Source organism: Rhinatrema bivittatum, chromosome 6 (assembly GCF_901001135.1).
Source record: "Rhinatrema bivittatum chromosome 6, aRhiBiv1.1, whole genome shotgun sequence".
NCBI classification, from domain to species: Eukaryota; Metazoa; Chordata; class Amphibia; order Gymnophiona; family Rhinatrematidae; genus Rhinatrema; species Rhinatrema bivittatum.
In genome coordinates this window covers 235,419,724-235,438,314 of record NC_042620.1, presented here as the reverse complement: position 1 = coordinate 235,438,314, position 18,591 = coordinate 235,419,724, and the positions used below count along the sequence as shown (strand labels likewise).

The window sequence follows — 18,591 nt, the reverse complement described above, 5'->3', positions numbered from 1 at the left end:
TTACTCCAACCAGTGTAGCAAAATTGTACTTAAACGGCAAAAAACTTACCAATACTTAAATACTTCACAGTACAAAATTGAATGTCACATCAAATGGAACTTTCAGTAGAGTAAAGCTAAATAGTTTAACCATGGGCATGCTTTTCAGTTCATGTCCTTTGAACGTCTTGTCCTTTATGACCTACATAATTTTGGAACACGAGATCACTATTTTTTCAAAAACATGTCTATCCAAGATCGCTGGCCCCTGAAATCTTTAACCACATTTATTCCATCATTATAAAACCGGCTGATAAAGGGGGTGGGATTGTTCTTATGGATCATAAATGCTTATGTTACTGAAAATGAGCAGCAACTTTCTGATCATACATCTCTAGCAGTAGAACCCACACCAGCACTTCAAACTCATATTGCAGAAGTTGTTCAACAAGCATTAGATGCAAATGTTATTACTACCCAAGAAGCTTCACTTCTGACTGAAACATCCCCTAACACCTGTTTTCTACATTCTCCCAAAAGTCCACAAATTTTTAACTAACCCTTCTGGTAGATAAATAGTTTCTGGCATAGGTTCCCCTGCTTGAACCCCTTTCCCCGTTTGTCAATTACTTTTGAAGCCAATAAAAGAAAATTATTCCTTACCTGCTAATTTTCGTTCCTGTAATACCATGGATCATTCCAGACGGTGGGTTATGTTCCATGTCCAGCAGATGGAGTCAGAACACAAAATTTCCAGGGGAGGACCCATATAACCACGCCTCCCCTGTAACAGCTCTCAGTAACTAGACTAACAAAGCCCAAAAGAGAGAGACTAAAAACAGAGGGATCAAGTAATCAAAGAAGGAATTGAAATAACTGCTGTCCAAATAAACAGCAACTAAATTCTGAACAGTGAACTTGCGAACAGCAGTGCGTGAACAAAAAAGACGCGCAGTATTCGAAATACAGAGTAAAAGATTAAGACAGGTAGGCAGGGATGTCCCACAAGCAAACCCCCAAACCAAGAGAGGGTGTCTGGAATGATCCATGGTATTACAGGAATGAAAATTAGCAGGTAAGGAATAATTTTCTTTTCCCTGTACATACCAGGATCATTCCAGACGGTGGGATGTACCAAAGCTTTCCCATCACGGGTGGGCCGCAGACAGCCCTGCTCGTATTACCTTGTCTCCAAGCTGACCGCCCGACGGAGCACAGACGTCCAGGCGATAATGTCTCGCAAAAGTATGGATAGACTTCCAGGTGGCTGCCCTACAAATCTACTGAGTGGAGACTGAGTAGCTCTCCGCCCAAGATGTCGCCTGGGCTCGAAGAGAATGAGCCTTGACAACCAGCGGAGGGGACTTACCTATGCCAAGGTATGCCGCTATGATCGCTCCCTTCAACCACCGCGCTATAGATTGTTTGGAGGCCATGCAACCCTTCCGGGGTCCGGACCAGAGGATAAACAGATGATCGGAGAGCCGAAAATCATTAGTCACCTCCAGATAGCGTATCAGAGACTCAGAAGAGGCAAAAGATGGTAATTCCACCGACTGGTTGAGTTGGAATGCCGAAACCACTTTAGGGAGAAAAGAAGGAACCGTCCTCAGCGAAACCCCTTCAGGCGTGAAACGAAGGTATGGTTCACGACAGGAAAGGGCCTGCAGCTCGGAAATACGTCTTGCTGAACTGATTGCCACGAGAAAAATGGTCTTGAGAGTGATGTCCTTGATGGTAGCCGAGCTTAGAGGTTTGAACGGCAAACCACAGAGGACTCGGCGCACCAGATTCAGATTCCACGACGGACAAGGTGGGCGAATCGGAGGCTTCAAGTGTTTCACTCCTTTAAGGAAACGTGAGACGTCCGGATGCGAGGACAGAAACTCCTTATTTCCACTGCGAAGAAAAGCCCCCAAGGCCGCCACCTGGACCCGAAGAGAATTGTAAGCAAGACCCAAATCCAAACCTGCCTGCAAGAAGGAAAGGACTTGTGGCACTGAGGCCTGCATGGGAAGAATGTCATTCGCTCCACACCAATCCTCAAAGACCTTCCAGACTCGAACATAGGTAACAGAGGTGGACATCTTACGTGCTTTCAGTAGCGTTGAAATAACCAGCTCCGGATAACCGTGCCTCCTGAACTGACGCCTCTCAAAAGCCAGGCCACAAGAAGGAAGCGATCTGCCTCCTTGAAAAATATTGGTCCCTGGCGTAGAAGACGTGGCAGCTGACCAAGACGAAGGGGACCCTCCACCGTCAAATTGCGCAGATCCGCGAACCACGGTCGTCGGGGCCACTCTGGCGCCACAAGGATCACCGGCCCTTGGTGTGCCTCTATCCTGCGGATGACCTTGCCCACGAGGGGCCACGGTGGGAAAACATATAGGAGACAGTGGCACGGCCAGGGCAGGACCAGCGCGTCCACGCCCTCGTCGCCGCGCTCCCGCCTGCGGCTGAAGAAGCGGGCGGCCTTTGCATTTCCGGCGGTTGCCATTAGGTCTACGTGCGGTGTCCCCCATCGCCGTACTATTATCCGCATCGCCTGCTGCGAGAGCTCCCACTCTCCGGGATCCAAGTTTTGTCGGCTGAGAAAGTCCGCCTGTATGTTGTCCACTCCCGCTATATGCGAGGCCGCTAGTCGTTGGAGGTGAAGCTCTGCCCACTCCATCAATTTGTCGGTTTCCAGAGAGACCAACAGACTTCTCGTGCCTCCCTGGCGATTGATGTACGCCACTGTAGTCACATTGTCCAATAGCACCCCGACTGCTTGATGGCGTACTATGGGGAAGAAACCCTGTAACGCCAGATGGACCGCCCTGGTCTCCAAACGGTTGATGGGCCACTTAGACTGTTCCTCCGTCCATCGACCCTGGATTGAGCTGTCCCGACAGACCGCTACCCAGCCTGTGAGGCTGGCATCCGTGGTGATAATCACCCAATCCGGGTCCTCCAGCGACACCCCCTGAGCTAGGTGCCCCGGTTCCAGCCACCAATGGAGACTGATGAAGGTTCCTCTCGGAATCGGAAGGATTGCCTGGAAATCTCGACACCGGCTGCCACCGGGAGAGTAGGGATCTCTGCAGAGGCCTCAGATGCGCGAATGCCCAAGGAACCAAATCTATTGTCGAGGCCATGGTCCCCAGTACCTGCAGGTAGTCCCAGGCAGTGGGCGTCTCGAGCGCCATAAATCCTTGAATCTGCTGACGCAGAGAATGAGCTCTGTCCGGATGCAGAAAAAACCCTGGCATTCTTGGTGTCTAAGTGAGCTGCCAGAAAATCCAACGATTGGGACGGGACCAGGCTGCTCTTGGTGAAGTTGACAATCCATCCCAGAGATTGGAGAAGTTGTACCACTCTGTCGACTGCGAGGATACACTACGCTTGTGACTTTGCATGGATGAGCCAATTGTCTAGGTAAGGATGCACAAGGATGCCTTCCTTGCGCAAGGTTGCCGCCACTACCACCATGATCTTCGTGAAAACCCGTGGAGCTGTGGCCAGGCCAAAGGGAAGAGCGCGAAATTGGAAGTGTTGACCCAAAATTTTGAAGCGCAGGTAACGCTGATGAGCTTGACAAATTGGTATGTGGAGATACGCCTCCGTGAGATCCAACGAAGCCAAGAATTCTCCCAGATGAACTGCCGCTAACACTGAACGGAGTGTCTCCATGCGGAAACGAGGGACTCTGAGGGACCGGTTGACCTGCTTGAGGTCCAGGATAGGAGGAAAAGTACCTTCCTTCTTGGGAACCACAAAGTAGATTGAATAATGCCCCCGGCCCAGTTCGGCGGCTGGCACCGGCACTATGGCCCCCAATTGAAGGAGACGATCGAGGGTCTGCCGCACGGCTCCCTGTTTGATTAAGGACCCGCAAGGGGAAAACAGGAACCGGTCCAGAGGAGCGCAAACAAAATCCAAAGCGTAACCACGTCTTAGAATATCCAGAACCCATTGATCCGATGTGATTTGGACCCACTCTTCATAGAAGAGAGCAAGGCGACCCCCCAGTCGAGGGACCACCTCGTGGGTCCGTCTGGCATCATTGGGTAGATTTAGCGGATGTACCAGCACCCTGCGCTTCCTTACCCTGGCGGCGCCCACGAAAGGGCTGGTTCCAGGAGTGCGAACGAGAAGAGGGAGCCCAAGGTGGCTGTTGCCTCTGGGGACGCGCTCTCCGCTGGTTACAATAACGGTTTCTGGAGTAATTATATGACCTTGACGAACGGGGTCGATCTTCGGGCAACTTGTGCACCGCGTTCTCATTAAGGGACTTGATGATCTGATCCAAGTCTTCACCAAAAAGATACCTACCCTTAAAAGGAAGGGACCCCAAACGTGTCTTGGAAGAGGCATCAGCCGACCAATTGCGAAGCCAAAGGAGCCGACGCGCTGAGACCGCCGCCACCGTGGTTCGGGGCTAGGACCCTTAAAAGATCATATAAAGCATCCGCTCCATAGGCAACCTCGGCTTCCAGTCTGTCCGCCTGGTGAGCCTCAGCGTCTGGTAAGGACTGGGAGGTGAGAAGCTGCTGCACCCACCGAAGACCCGCTCGCTGTGCGAGGGAACTGCAGATAGCCGCCCGCATCCCTAAGGCCGAGACCTCAAAGATACGCTTCAGGTAAACCTCCAGCTTCCGATCCTGCATATCCTTAAACGCCGTCCCTCCAGTGACCGGAATAGTGGTATGCTTTGTGACCGCTGATACCGCAGAATCTACGGCGGGAACTTTGAGAATTTCCAAAAAATCGGCCGGCAGGGGATACAATTTTTTCCATGGCTCTACCGACCCTAAGGTTGGCCTCCGGGAAATCCCATTCCCGAGTGATCAACTGCAAGATCTTGTGATGAGTGGGAAAAGACTTGGCTAGAGGCCGCAGTCCTGCTAGGAGGGGGTCCCCCTTCTTGAGAGCCGGGTCAGGCCCCACCGGTTCCGGAGGGGGATCAATATCCATTTCCTGGAGGATGTAGGGAATGAGGTCATCTAACTCCGCCGCTTGGAAGATGTGGAGGACCCTAGGGTCGTCGCCCTCCACCTGGGCCGCCAAGGTGGGGTCGTCCACGTCAGGGTCCTGGGATTGTCCTTCCCCCCGACGAAGTCTGTAATATCGATGGTGTCCCGGTAGGGCCACGAGATGTCCCCGCTCCCCTGCCTACTAAAGGGGGGCGAGCCTGAGGGAGGGTCCCACCCAGGAGGGGGGTAGGACATGGTATCTTGGGGGGAGAGGGTCCCCAGGTCCCGAAGGTCGTGTCTCTGCTCTGAAGAAAAGCCCTGTGCATCAGTACTATGAATTCAGGGGAAAAGGCCTGGCATCCTGAGGGGTCACCCCCCGGGGGATCCCCCCTCTACCTATCAGGATTAGACTTGGAGTAAGGGTCCAAAACGGGCCTAGAAGTGGGGAACGGATTATCCGTGTCCTCCTCAGAAAGCGCGGCATCAGAATCTTGCAACAAAATGGCCGCCGTTCCCGCGTTGAGAGGGAACGGGGCCTGGCGCTTCCTTCCCATGCGGTCTGCAGCTCGAACGTCCTTGTTAGTAGCTGGCGCACATTCCCCCTCGGGGAAACAGCCTGAGCACAGACCCTCTTCAGAAAATAATCCGGCCCTGTCGGAGCCCTCACAAGGCAAGTGGCTCGCGCCTAAAATGAGCGCCGACCCGGCAACGGACGCTTGCCGCGGTCCCCCACCGACCTGAAGAAGAACTGACGGGGAATTACCCTCCCGACAGCTGGCGGCCCCGGGGAATGGTGCTTCGAGGGGCCGCAGGTCGGGACGTCTGTCGCTCCCCAAAAGGGAGGGGGGAAAACCTGGGTCAGGAGGGAGAGGCCGGCGCTACCGACTTTCACCTCAGAGAGCCGAACGGAGTCCAAAAAATTGCAGTCTTCTGCTGAAAAAGAAGATGAAACAAAAATACACTTACCCCAACTGAGCCCTCAGTGAGGAAAATGAGAAAAGAAAGAAAACAGGCAATAGCCTGTCAGCAAGTCACCAGGCTAGAGAGCGATGAGCCAGCACCAGCGGAGAGCTCGCCCCCTGCTGTAAGAGGAGCCTTAGCAAAGTGACCTAAACTGTAAATTTAAAACTTCCTTTTTTTTTTTTTTTAAAAACTTGATCCCCCTGAGGAGGTAGCCCTAAGCTAACAAGCTGGGGACCACAGTCCCCTGCTCACATCTGCTGGAGTCAGAACGTTACTGAGAGCTGTTACAGGGGAGGCATGGTTATATGGGTCCTCCCCTGGGAATTTTGTGTTCTGACTCCATCTGCTGGACATGGAACATAACCCACCGTCTGGAATGATCCTGGTATGTACAGGGAATCTGAGGCCCCCTTCCCTCCAAACCTGACTTTGGTCACTTTACATTATCAATCAATTAGTTTTGCCATCTCCTGATTTTATCATGGCCACCTTGGGTCAATGAATCCCTATATACAATAGAAATATCCATTTGTTACATCTGTTTTGGCGGTTACACTCTAACCTCGCCGACTTTTTAGTACACACAGGAAACAGAGTATGCATGTATTTTTAATAACGAGATACATGCATACTATCCATTTTCCCATGTATGCTAGAAAGTCGGCAAAGTACGCATGTACCCACCGAAACAGATGTAACAAATTCACATACCTAATATATGAATATCCCTTGAAATAGTTATAATGGTTTAGTTCCTTTTCAATAAAGAATTTCAAAATGAAATATATTGTTGGTTTAATCTCCTACACTATGTGGCCTCAGAAGTGCATGAGCTATCTGGTACAAAGATAAGAACAAATGTTTCATTTCCTCTGTGTGATTAAGGAAGGCTGTGAGCCTAACCTCCCTATAAATGTTTTCAAGGTTAGTTTAGTTTTTCCAGAAAGGAGTTAGGATTGTGCAGTCTTCACCCTTTCATCTTCAATCAAAAGTGCTTATCTTAACATTTTATCTTGATAAAGTATTTAAATCTTGCATATACCATGTTAATTCGGAGTCAGTCAGTATTGCATGCAGGCTCCCCATGCACACTTGAATCAATAAAGGGTTAACAGTACAAGAGCTTCCAGTCTCTTGCTGGTTGTGGTGTTTGTAACAGATGGTACATTGCCCTGGGAATTGAAGGAGGGACCATGCCAGCTGACCTGGACTATTACAGCTCTGCTGGCCGAGCACCCCATCTCTCGATCCGGACGAAACACAGGTCCCCTGAAGGTATCTGGTCTGTTTTTAGCTGTCTTTTTGTGCTGTACCACTTGTATTGCGCTGGCATGGAGACCTTCAAGGGAAATGTTATTTATTATTTTTGCACTATAAATGGAGATTGGTATGTTCTTTTAAATTAAGAGTTATTTAGTATAAAAGTTTAAGGCCTGATACTGCCTGGTAAATAGGTGTTTTCAGAGATGCAAATCCCAGTGACAATGTCAGGGAGGTAAACCCCGGTGAGAATAACAGGGAGGTGAAATACCTAGGTATACATTCTAGGTAAATAGCCTGGGACAATTTAGGTAAATAGACAAGTCTGGGAGGTGACTCCCTGCTTGTGTGAGGTAGAAAATAAGGATTCCTGCCTGGTACGTTCCGGATGTACTGTATGTGTCTGTGATATGAAAGAGTGTGTGCTGCTAAGTATGGAGGACCTATCCAGTAAAGAAATTACAGAACCCCTGCTCACTACATGTTGAAGAATTATGAGCTAGAAACAGTACAGTATATGTGGCTGGGATCATGCCACTAAAGGAAGATTTTTAGCTGAAGGTATTTTTGCTTTAGAAAAGCTTGGACAGTTAAGACAGTTTTTACTGTTAGAAGGTTTCCATACAATCTCCACATTGGTTACACTCCTGCATATAGGGAAAAGGTATCTATTATGGTGCAGGATATCTTAATGACCCCGCACACTAAGTTATTTTATACCTCAAGCCGAGGGTCCTATAGATCTTCCTTCTGCCCACACTACAGCGACTATACTTCCAGCTCTGTGAAGTCTGAATATCCAGGAACTGCTGCTAGCCCTATCTCAGTAACATCCCTTTACATATAATGAAATAAAAATAATTGGAACCAATTAGGAAAGTGTTGTGCCAACAAACTAACGACTAAGTGTAAAATAAAATATTTTTAATTTATTACCTTGCTTTCATCAGAATATCAGAAAATAATATATTGTTCTTATATTGTTCTTTGTTTCTAAATTAAAAGGAATTATTTATGGTGCAATGCTGTCTGTGCGGTATTATCATTGCAATATTTGTGCTTTGTGAATGTTTAAAAATCATTGAGGGGCTGTGACTTTTCATTGCTCTGCTAGTTAATGTATTCATGTACTTGGGAACACCACCTTTATGAATAATCCTATTACTTCTGAAAGAAAAAAAAGTTTTCTTTTTGATCGTGTAAAAATATGCTTTTGGTTTATATAAGACTAAACCGAACCTAAAGTAGCTCTACTCTCAGGAATTCACTCATTGTTAAAAAAAAAAAAAAAAAAACAAAACCAAAACAAAACCGAAAAACCTGGATAAGTGTTTTATTCTGGCAAGTACTTCAAATTAATAAAGTTAATATGCATCCATTTGAAATTATTTGTTTTGATTAACTTCATAAATTATTTTTCAGACATCTTAATAGATTCATATGAGCTTTAAGAGCTTTACAATTAACTTTTGATGTATTTTTGAAGGACAGTGTTATGATTGGGTTTTTTTCCCTCTTCAAAGAAGAACTGAATGAGCTGTATTTTTGGGAAGTTTTGTTTGTTTAAACAAAGGGTTACTACTGTAAGTTATTTGAAGGTGAAAGTTAGTCTAACGGAGTGAATTGTGGCATGGTAATGCATAAGAAAAAAAGACTAGCTATTTAATTAAACAGTTGTAAAAATATATATATATTCAAAGCTAAGGTAGTTTATTAATTAAAATTATGTCATATCCTAATGATACCAGATGTATCACACCCCTGTTTTTCTAAGTGTTTGTAGTTACAGTTAATCCTAAAGAAATGTTTCCTGGACAGTTTTAAATGTAAAGATTTCAAATTACAAATGATTTTACAGTATTTATAGTTTCACATATTCTAGTTACAATTTTCTACTTCAACTGACACATATTTAAGATTTTTGAATATACAAAACACAAGGATTCACAAAATGCCTGTTGGTCTGGTTTCAAAGTGGAGGTTTCCCAAGTGGTCCTGATAAATAGTAATTTCTGTTTAACATATTTAATTATTGAAAACATTTTGATTTTTGACATTTTAATTTTTTCTGATGTTATGGTTAAAAGGGAAGGTGAAAGAAGCTATTTTAGCCAAAAGATCTTCATTCAAAAATTGGAAGAAAGATCCAACAGAAGAAAATAGGATAATGCATAAGCGTTGGCAAGTTAAATGTAAGACATTGATAAGACAGGCTAAGAGAGAATTTGAAAAGAAGTTGGCCGTAGAGGCAAAAACTCGCAGTAAAATCTTTTTTAAATATATCCAAAACAGAAAGCCTGTGAGGGAGTCAGTTGGACCGTTAGATGATCGAAGTGTTAAAGAGGCACTTAGAGAAGATAAGGCCATCGCGGAAAGATTAAACAATTTCCTTGCTTCGGTGTTTACTGAAGAGAATGTTGAGGAGATACCCGTTCCAGAGAAGGTTTTCATGGGTAAAGATTCAGATGGACTAAACCAAATCATGTGATACCTAGAAAATGTGGTAGGCCTGATTGACAAACTGAAGAGTAGTAGATCGCCTGGACCGGATGGTATACACCCCAGGGTTCTGAAGGAATTAAAAAATGAAATTTCATATCTATTAGTAAAAATTTGTAACCTATCATTAAAATCATCCATTGTACCTGAAGACTGGAGGGTAGCTAATGTAACCCCAATATTTAAAAAGGGCTCCAGGGGCGATCCGGGAAACTACAGACCAGATAGCCTGACTTCAGTGCCTGGAAAAATAGTGGAAAGTGTTATTAAGATCAAAATCACAGAACAAATAGAAAGGCATGTTTTAATGGAACAAAGTCAGCATGGCTTTACCCAAGGCAAGTCTTGCCTCACAAATCTGCTTCACTTTTTTTTTTGAAGGGGTTAATAAACATGTAGATAAAGGTGAACCGGTAGATATAGTGTATTTGGATTTTCAGAAGGCATTTAACAAAGTTCCTCATGAGAGGCTTCTAGGAAAAGTAAAAAGTCATGGGATAGGTGGCGATGTCCTTTTGTGGATTACAAACTGGTTAAAAGACAGGAAACAGAGAATAGGATTAAATGGACAATTTTTTCAGTGGAGGGGGGTGGGTTGTGGAGTGTCTCAGGGATCTGTACTGGGACCCGTGCTTTTCAATATATTTAGAAATGATCTGGAAAGGAATAGGATGAGTGAGGTAATCAAATCTGCAGATGGTACAAAATTATTCAGAGTAGTTAAATCACAAGCAGATTATGATAAATTGCAGGAGAACCTTGTGAAACTGGAAAATTGGGCATCCAATTGGCAGATGATGTTTAATTTGGATAAGTGCAAGGTGAAGCATAAAGCAAAAAATAACGCATGCTATAGTTACATGATGTTAGGTTCCATATTAGGAGCTACCAAATAGGAAAGAGATCTAGGTGTCGTAGTGGATAATTATTGAAATAGTTGGCTCAATGTGCTGCGGCAGTCAAAAAAGCAAACAATGTTCGGAATTATTAGGAAGGCAATGGTGAATAAAACGGAAAATGTCATAATGCCTCTGTATTGCTCCATGGTGATACCGCACCTTGAATACTGTGTACAATTCTGGTCGCCGCATCTCAAAAAAGATATAGTTGCAATAGAGAAGGTACAGAGAAGGACGATCAAAATGATAAAGGGGATGGAACAGCTCCCCTATGAGGAAACACTGAAGTGGTTAGGACTGTTCAGCTTGGAGACGAGACGGCTGAGGGGGGGATATGATAGAGGTGTTTAAAATTATGAGAGGTCTAGAATGGGTAAATGTGAATCCGTTATTTACTCTTTCGGATAATAGAAGGACTAGGGGACACTCCATGAAGTTAGCATGCAGCACATTTAAAACTAATCGGAGAAAGTTCTTTTTCACTCAACCCACAATTAAACTCTGGAATTTTTTGCCAGGGGATGTGGTTAGTGCAGTTAGTGTAGCTGGGTTTAAAAAAGGTTTGGATAAGTTCTTGGAGAAGTCCATTACCTGCTAGTAATCAAGTTGACTTGGAAAATAATCATTGCTATTACTAGCATTGGTAGCATGGGATAGACTTAGTTTTTGGTCTGACCCAGTATGGCAAGTTCTGATGTTCTTAAGAAACGCCCCTTTAAAGAGAAGCTTGCCTAAATTAGACTATACCAATCTGCTGCCCAAATACAGAACCGGAGAGAGCCTCCCAGCCTCTACAGTTAAAGCCAATGACTAAAGAGGAAAATATGGAGCAAACTGTACAGATCATTAGCCAAGAAACAGACCGTACTCTCTGGAAGCTGCTGAATCCAGCGCAAGAGAGCCTGTGCTACTACCCTGCTGAAGAGAAACCATGTTTCAGCAGTATCTCAAACTTTCTGTCCTGAGCATCTTTCCGGGAAGCACTACCTTCCACAGGGATTATGGTTTATATAGACACAGCTGGGACAAGAGCATCCACCTGAGGCAATGGAAAATAAGTGGCAAATAGTCTCCTGAGGAAGAGGATAAAGCCTATTAAAAATCTACATTCCCCGAAGACAACTCTCAGGGGCTTCCTGAGTGTGTAGGTCGCCTGTACCTCAAAAACACAGACGTATGAAAATCAGTAACCTCTGAACAATTCTGAACTTTTAAAACGATTAGTGCGGTGTTGCCATTTGTAATTTTTTTCCTCTCTTTCTAAGGAATACCTGCAGCTGTCTGAACTGGGAAGCTAGCCAGTGCTTTGTTAAGATAAGAAACAGAGAATTACCTACATTATTGATGTACTGTAGCTTGGCAAAGTTCCCAGAGTTTGTGTCTTAATTAGCACCAAACTCTAGATAAATGTTGTCTTTTGACCTTTACAATTAGTATAGACATGCCTATCAAGTAATATTTCACATATTTAGTCACTAGCAGTTTTAGATGCTCGATGCCTATGTTATTTTGACATTACTTATGTATTAAACTTAGAAATCTGTACTCAGGTGCTCTTCTGTCAATTAAATAGTTTGAAGATAGCAAGATCAAAGCACCCAGGTGTCTTGATGAAGCACATATGATGTAAAGATCAAAGATTTCTTTATAGGTAAATTCTTCTGACCATGTAACCTGACATATATGTAATTTTTTAGTAATTAGAACAATGAGGCCAAGTGTCTCTGTGACAGTTTAACTTGACTTATACTGTAATAGAATTAGTATAAGCCATAAATGGTCAACAAGAGGAAGGGTATATATACTGTGAAGTCCAATCGCTCGAGGCTGCTGTGCTATCCAGAGTGTGGCATGCCCGAGACCCTTGCAGATAGCACAGTTGCTTACCTGTAACAGGACAGCAGGATATTAGTCCTCACAGATGGGCGACTTCATCCGATGGAGCCCGGCATGGAAAATGTTTGTCAAAGTTTCTAGAAGCTTTGACCAGCAGACTTAACATGCCCAGCCTCGCGAGGTCCCCCCTTCAGTCTCATAACGTAGCAAAAATATGAGTGAAAAAATAAAACCACAAACCAAAGGTGAACCCATCATCGTGGGAGGCGGGCATGATTCCTAAGGACTACCATCCTGCTGTCCCAGGAGAACACCTGTTACAGGTAAGCAACTGCGCTTTCTCCTAGGACAAGCAGAATGGCAGTCCTCACATGTGTGTGAGTACCAAGCTCCAGACTGTCCGAGAGGCTGGAGATACCAAGTGACCAAATAAGGTGCCAATGGGCACAACACAACTGCAGCGCTGTAGGTTGGGAGGGGACTGTCTGGTTCCCAAAGAAGCACAAGGAGTTGGGGTCAAGCCTGGAACAGCTTGCGTAGGATGGATTGACCGAAGGCACCGCCCTGACGCTCGTCCTTGTCCAAGCAATAATGAGCTGCAAGTGTGTGAAAAGAACTCCAGGTTGCGGCCTGGCAGATTTTGACGACGGAGACTGCACATAAATGAGCCACCGATATCGCCACAGCCCGCACAGAGTGAGCCTTTATTCTGCCAGCTAGCTGAAGGCCCGCCTGTGCATAGCAAAAGGCAATGCAATCCGTAAACCAGTTCGACAAGATCTGTTTACGCACTGCCACTCCCAGCCTGGTGGCGTCGAAGGACACAAAAAGCTGGGTGTACTGTCTGTGGCTGGCAGTGCGATTCAGATAGAAAGCCAAGACCCTTTTACAGTCCAAGGTATGAAGAGCCCGTTCCCCTGGGTGGGAATGAGGCCTCAGAAAGAAGGTTGGTAAAATGGACTGATTTATATAAAAATCAGCTACGACCTTGGGCAGGAACTTCAGATGCATATGCAAAAACCACACGATTGTGAAAGAACTTCATGTATGGGGCCGTATGTAACTAGTGCCTGAAGCTCACTGACCCTACGAGCCAAAGTAATTGCCACCAGGAATATGACTTTCCAGGTGAGAAACTTCAGGTAGCTAGACTGCAGCGGCTCAGAGGTCGCATGAGCCGTGCTAGGACCACTTTGATGTCCCAGATTGCAACTGGAGGCCAAAGGGGGGGGGCTTCAGTTGAAGGAGACCCTGCATGAAACGGCCGAGGGAAGGGGGGGGGGGGGGGGGTTGTCCAAGGTATTAGCTGAAAGATGCTGGAGGGTCTCATGATGATCCTTGAGCTGAGCCACAGTATCCCGGAACATCCCCAAAAAGGTTATCCCCTGTACAGGGGAGGTCTGCCAGTTTCTCCTGGACCTCCAGCTGGAGATCTGAAGCTCTGAGCTAGGCCATCCTGCAGGCTCCGATGCAGCTGTGCGAGCTGAGGTCTCAAAGACATTGTACGTGAAATGCACCTCATGCTTACCGCACTCAAAGCTCTGCTGGACCAGCGCCAGGAAAGCATCCTGCTGCTGAGGGAGGTGTTCCACCACTTCTTGAACCTTCTTCCACAGGATTCGGGAATGCTGGGTCATATATAACTGGTAGGAGGCAATATGGGCTATCAACATTGCCCCCTGGAACACCTTCTTACTCAGTGCATCCCCCATTCCCTATGTTCCCAACCTGGAGGCGTGGAAGCATGGGTCTGGGACCACTTTACCTTTTTGAGGACGGATTCCACTACCACCGATTGGTGGGGGATCTGGCACTGCTCAAACCTGAGGGACTTCTCAATGAGGTAGACAGCATCAGTCTTCCTGTTAAATGGAGACATGGACATATGATGTTCCCAAATGCGCAGAAGCAACTCCTTGAAGATCTCATGCACGGGGAACAGCTACCACCTCTTTCAGTGCATCCACAAACTGGAGCACTTCCAGCATGTGGTGTCTAGCATCCTCTTCCATCAGGAGCTGGAAAGGGATAGACTCCACCAAGGTACGGACAAAACCAGCAAAGGTCAAATCCTCTGCAGGAGACCGGCACCATTCCTCCGGTTGGGGGGGGGGGGGGGGGGGGGAGAACGGTACCAAGAGGACATCTTCAGAGATATCTGAGGAGGACTCAGAAATATCGTCCCACCACAGGTGATATGGGGCTTCCTCCTCACCGAAATCCCCGAGAGGTCAGTGGGGGACCTCTGCTGAATGCCTGTGTCCTGGGCCCCGGAAGCACTGGGGACACAGAGAGCATCGATGGCACTGAAGCCCCCGAATGGCCTGGTGCCAGAGCAGGTAGCCTAGACGCCAGAGGCCCCGATGGCCCTGGAAGCGCCAAGCCTCCCTCTTTGGAGGAACTGGAAATAGGTACAGCCCCCAAGTGGGGAGGCAACGATGGCCGGCTGCGTAGGTAGGATACCCAGAAGCACATCAAGGTGCTCCAGCAGCCGGTGCTAGGATCTAGAGAGAGTGGGCTCCAGCATCGGTGAAGGCATCAATGGGGCCTGCGGTTCGATATTCCTGAGGGCTCGGAGCACCACCAATTGAACCCTCCGGATCCAACTCCTCCTCGAAGGACACCGTGGGTGGAGGAGAAGTTGCCACTGGATCGCCCTCGAAACAAGGGGTGATTGGTGCCCTGCACAGACATGGGCATCGGTGGGGAGTGCCTCGGACTCCCAGGTGCGACCAAGGATGAGGCCTGGTCTCTGCAGGGGCCACTTCAGGGGCAACACTGCTGATGCCGGTGCCTTCCATCGACAACAACCGGTGATGTTGCTTCCTCGATCTCCCCTGGTGCTCGGCCCGGTCTTTCCCCGGTGGCGAGGAGGGTGAGGAATCCAATGTCCTGGAGCATGAGGACACAGACAGCGGTTGATCTCCAGCGCCCCTCTCCGGAGGGGGAGCCTGAGTGGTGAAGGACACCGATGGTTCGGTGTTCATAGGTTCCCCTTGACCCCATGGCGTGGACATGCCTGACGCCGGCGTGAAGGGTCCCAACTTCTTGGAACCAAAAAGCTTTTCTATTTTATCTAACTGCACCTGATGACCTTTTGGGGTGATCTAGTTGCAAAACCAGCAACCCCCGGACATCATGCAATGCCCCCAGGCAAAGAATACATGGTCCACAGGCACTGGGGGCATCGATGAAACCCGGAGGCGGCCATGCCTCAAGCTAGAAAAACGGATGGTGCCAGGAGGACACCGATGCTAAAACCTCCCCAACAGACTGCAAGAATGGAAAAAAAAAACAAAAAAATCTGCAAGAAAACAACAAAGAACTCCGAGAACAGAGCAGAGCTCCACTACCACGAGGCAATTGCATTGCGGAAAGAAAGACTAAAGTGGGATCCCACATGGCTACGCAGATAGTGGCATGCTGGGCATGCTCAGTGTGCCAGTCAAAGTTCTAGAAACTTTGACAGAAGTTTTCTGTGCCAGGCTCCATCTGATGATGTCACCCACGTGTGAGGACTGCCATCCTGCTTGTCCTAGGAGAAAACATTTTTTTCCTCTGCTAGTAGGGGGGACATAATCCACTTTTATCAACTGGACTGGTATAGCAGGATGAAACAGAATTTATAATCACAATCTTCTGAGAAGATATTTCTATAGCTGTAGACTAAAGTTGAATGTGGCAAATAGTGTCAAAAGTACTTTCCATCTAACTAGCCACTATGCTTATGTCAAATTAGAAATCAACTGTGGGGCAGTGTTGTTCTCTTCAAGTGTTATATTATTTCCTGCCCTTCAAGATGCATCTTGAATGATTGCCGAATACAGTCCAGGCATATAATTTTCTTCAAAGCTTTGTTGGCCTTAGATGAGATGAGAGCTTTACCGTAGTTTGCACATCTGTTCTGGTGTTGGTGGACTCCCTGGCAGAGTACTGTGCTTCCATGTAGTGCAGGAGAAGTCACACGCAAAGTCGATAGAGCCAACGATAGTATGTGGTTGATTTCATGATAAATATGATTGACAACTATGTAAAAGCATCCCATTATTAGTGGAGTTGTTCTTCCAGATGATCTTTATGATCAGCATCATCTTTCCCAAATGTAATGTGCTGAAGCCTGATCACCATCAACATCAGATGACCTATTCTGAGACTCTAAAACAGTGCCTAAATGCTTGATGCCCTCTGGAAAAGCATCTGTATCTTCTGAGCTCTGTATCTAAAAGATTCTTTCCTTGATAGCTGAAGTATGCACCAATGGCAAGTATGATGGGACACAAAATATAGACAGAGAATTCATCCCACAGCCTTCTTTGAAGCTACCTGGCTGTGAACTTGATAGATTACCTTGGTTCTACTTTAACTGCCTCTGAACAGGCCATGGATATTTTCCAGCAAATAGATTTCAGATGGGCTTGTCTAACATACCTGATTGTGCATGTGGAGAGTCTTTACAACCTCCAGACCATATTATAGCAGAATGCCCCTTTTCTAACTGCCCTGAAGATGTCCATGTACTTGACTATAAAATCAGAGCTTGGCCTCAATTGGTCATCTGTGAAATAGTCAAACACAAATGAGCAAACCAACATACACACTGGGGAAGGAAGAGCAACCATAGTTATACTGTGAAGAAAGTGGAACTCTTCCAAAAACAAAGCATCAGTTTCCTAAGTGAATAGGAAGCATTGTATCCTACTTACTACTGAGCACAGAAACAAGTTTTAGGAACCAGAAGACCCTAATCACGTATCCAAGAGCAAGCTACAATTAGTACCGCAGAACTAAGGCCCCCTTCCCTTTTTCCAGCAAGACCAAATACCTAGATACTTGAGTGGCTATAAGCAGTTGTTCCCTCCTGAATCCCTCAACATTGCTGCACTATTACAAAGCTGATACAAAACTTCCTTAATCAAGTCCCATTAACTTAAATCAAATTCATTTTACTTGAGCTTACCTGTTGCTGGCTGCTGAATCCTAGTTAATCGACTGTTTGGTACCTGCAGATCAGATTCCAAACTTCGACTATTTCTCACAGATTCAAGAGATCGTAGATTTGTCCTTGCCAAATTGGGCATACTGTGGCGGATATCCTCTGAAATTAAAAGACAGCAGTCAAATTTCATTATACATCTACACTAGATGCTTGTACATAAAGTGTTTTACTATTATTTGGATTATAGTAAATATAATGTAGTCCAGTGCATTCAAGTCAGTTTATTTATCCTTTAATAAAACATTTTAAAAATAGGTTTTTTTAATGATATATATATATAAAAATGTTGATACAGAAATATTAAATCCTGGGGAGAGCAACTTTTATAGTCATTTATGTGGGTAAAACAATGATTGGCTGGACTGAAAATTTCCTGCCCTGTGTGCATGTAAATGTAAACACATTAAAAATTATGTGCATAAACACACACACCAGGAGAGGCATGCTGGGGATCAGGATTTACGCGCATGGATTGTTTACTTGGCAAAAGCATGCATATTCAAACAGCTGGAAATAACAGGTACAAGTCTGTTCAGGTATTTTTATTTATTTAATACACTTTTTTATACCAGTATTCGTAAAAACCTTCATATCGGTTTACATATTAAATATTCAAATCAAAATATAAAACATTGTGTAAAATAAAATTGATTCTAAAATACAAACTTTAAAAGATACAATCAGTTAAAAATTGACAAAATTCTAACTAACTAAAATTTACATTCACAATTAAAACAAGGAAAAGAGGGAAGCGGGAGGAAAGGGGAATGACTTCAGTTTAAAAATGCCTGTTCAAAAAGCCATGTCTTGAGTTTTTTGGGGTTTGTTTTTTTTTTTTTTTTTTTTTTTTTTAAAGTATATGGATGAGATTCCAGCCTTAATTCACCTGGGAGTTTGTTCCATATTCTTGGGCCAGCGAGAGATAATGCCCTGTCATGAACAGATTCGATATTCAAAGGGAACTTTATTCTTTGAAAACAGATGCGTAACCTGCGGGTAAAAACTATCCACAGCCATGTTTTCCCAAGTCTTAAAATTGCCCCCTTGATAATTAGGGACTGTTTATAGTACGAAAATGAGAATGTGGAAACCAATTCATGAATCTGGAATAGAACAATGTGATGATTTGGTATACATGCCTGAAGAACACAGCTAATACTCTGAACTGACTTACAAGGGAAAATATTGAACTGAAAACAGATAA

General features: G+C 45.5%; 1 protein-coding gene across 3 annotated transcripts in view; it reads right to left on the bottom strand.

Annotated features, from left to right (window-relative positions):
* LOC115094014 (SLAIN motif-containing protein-like) overlaps positions 1-18,591 on the bottom strand; it is a 232,534-nt gene that overhangs the window by 38,340 nt on the left and 175,603 nt on the right. For all 3 annotated transcript variants that reach the window (XM_029606629.1, XM_029606627.1, XM_029606628.1), the window contains one exon: positions 17,349-17,486. In XM_029606629.1, coding sequence (XP_029462489.1) covers positions 17,349-17,486 — 138 coding nt within the window. The remainder of the gene's footprint in view (positions 1-17,348; positions 17,487-18,591) is intronic.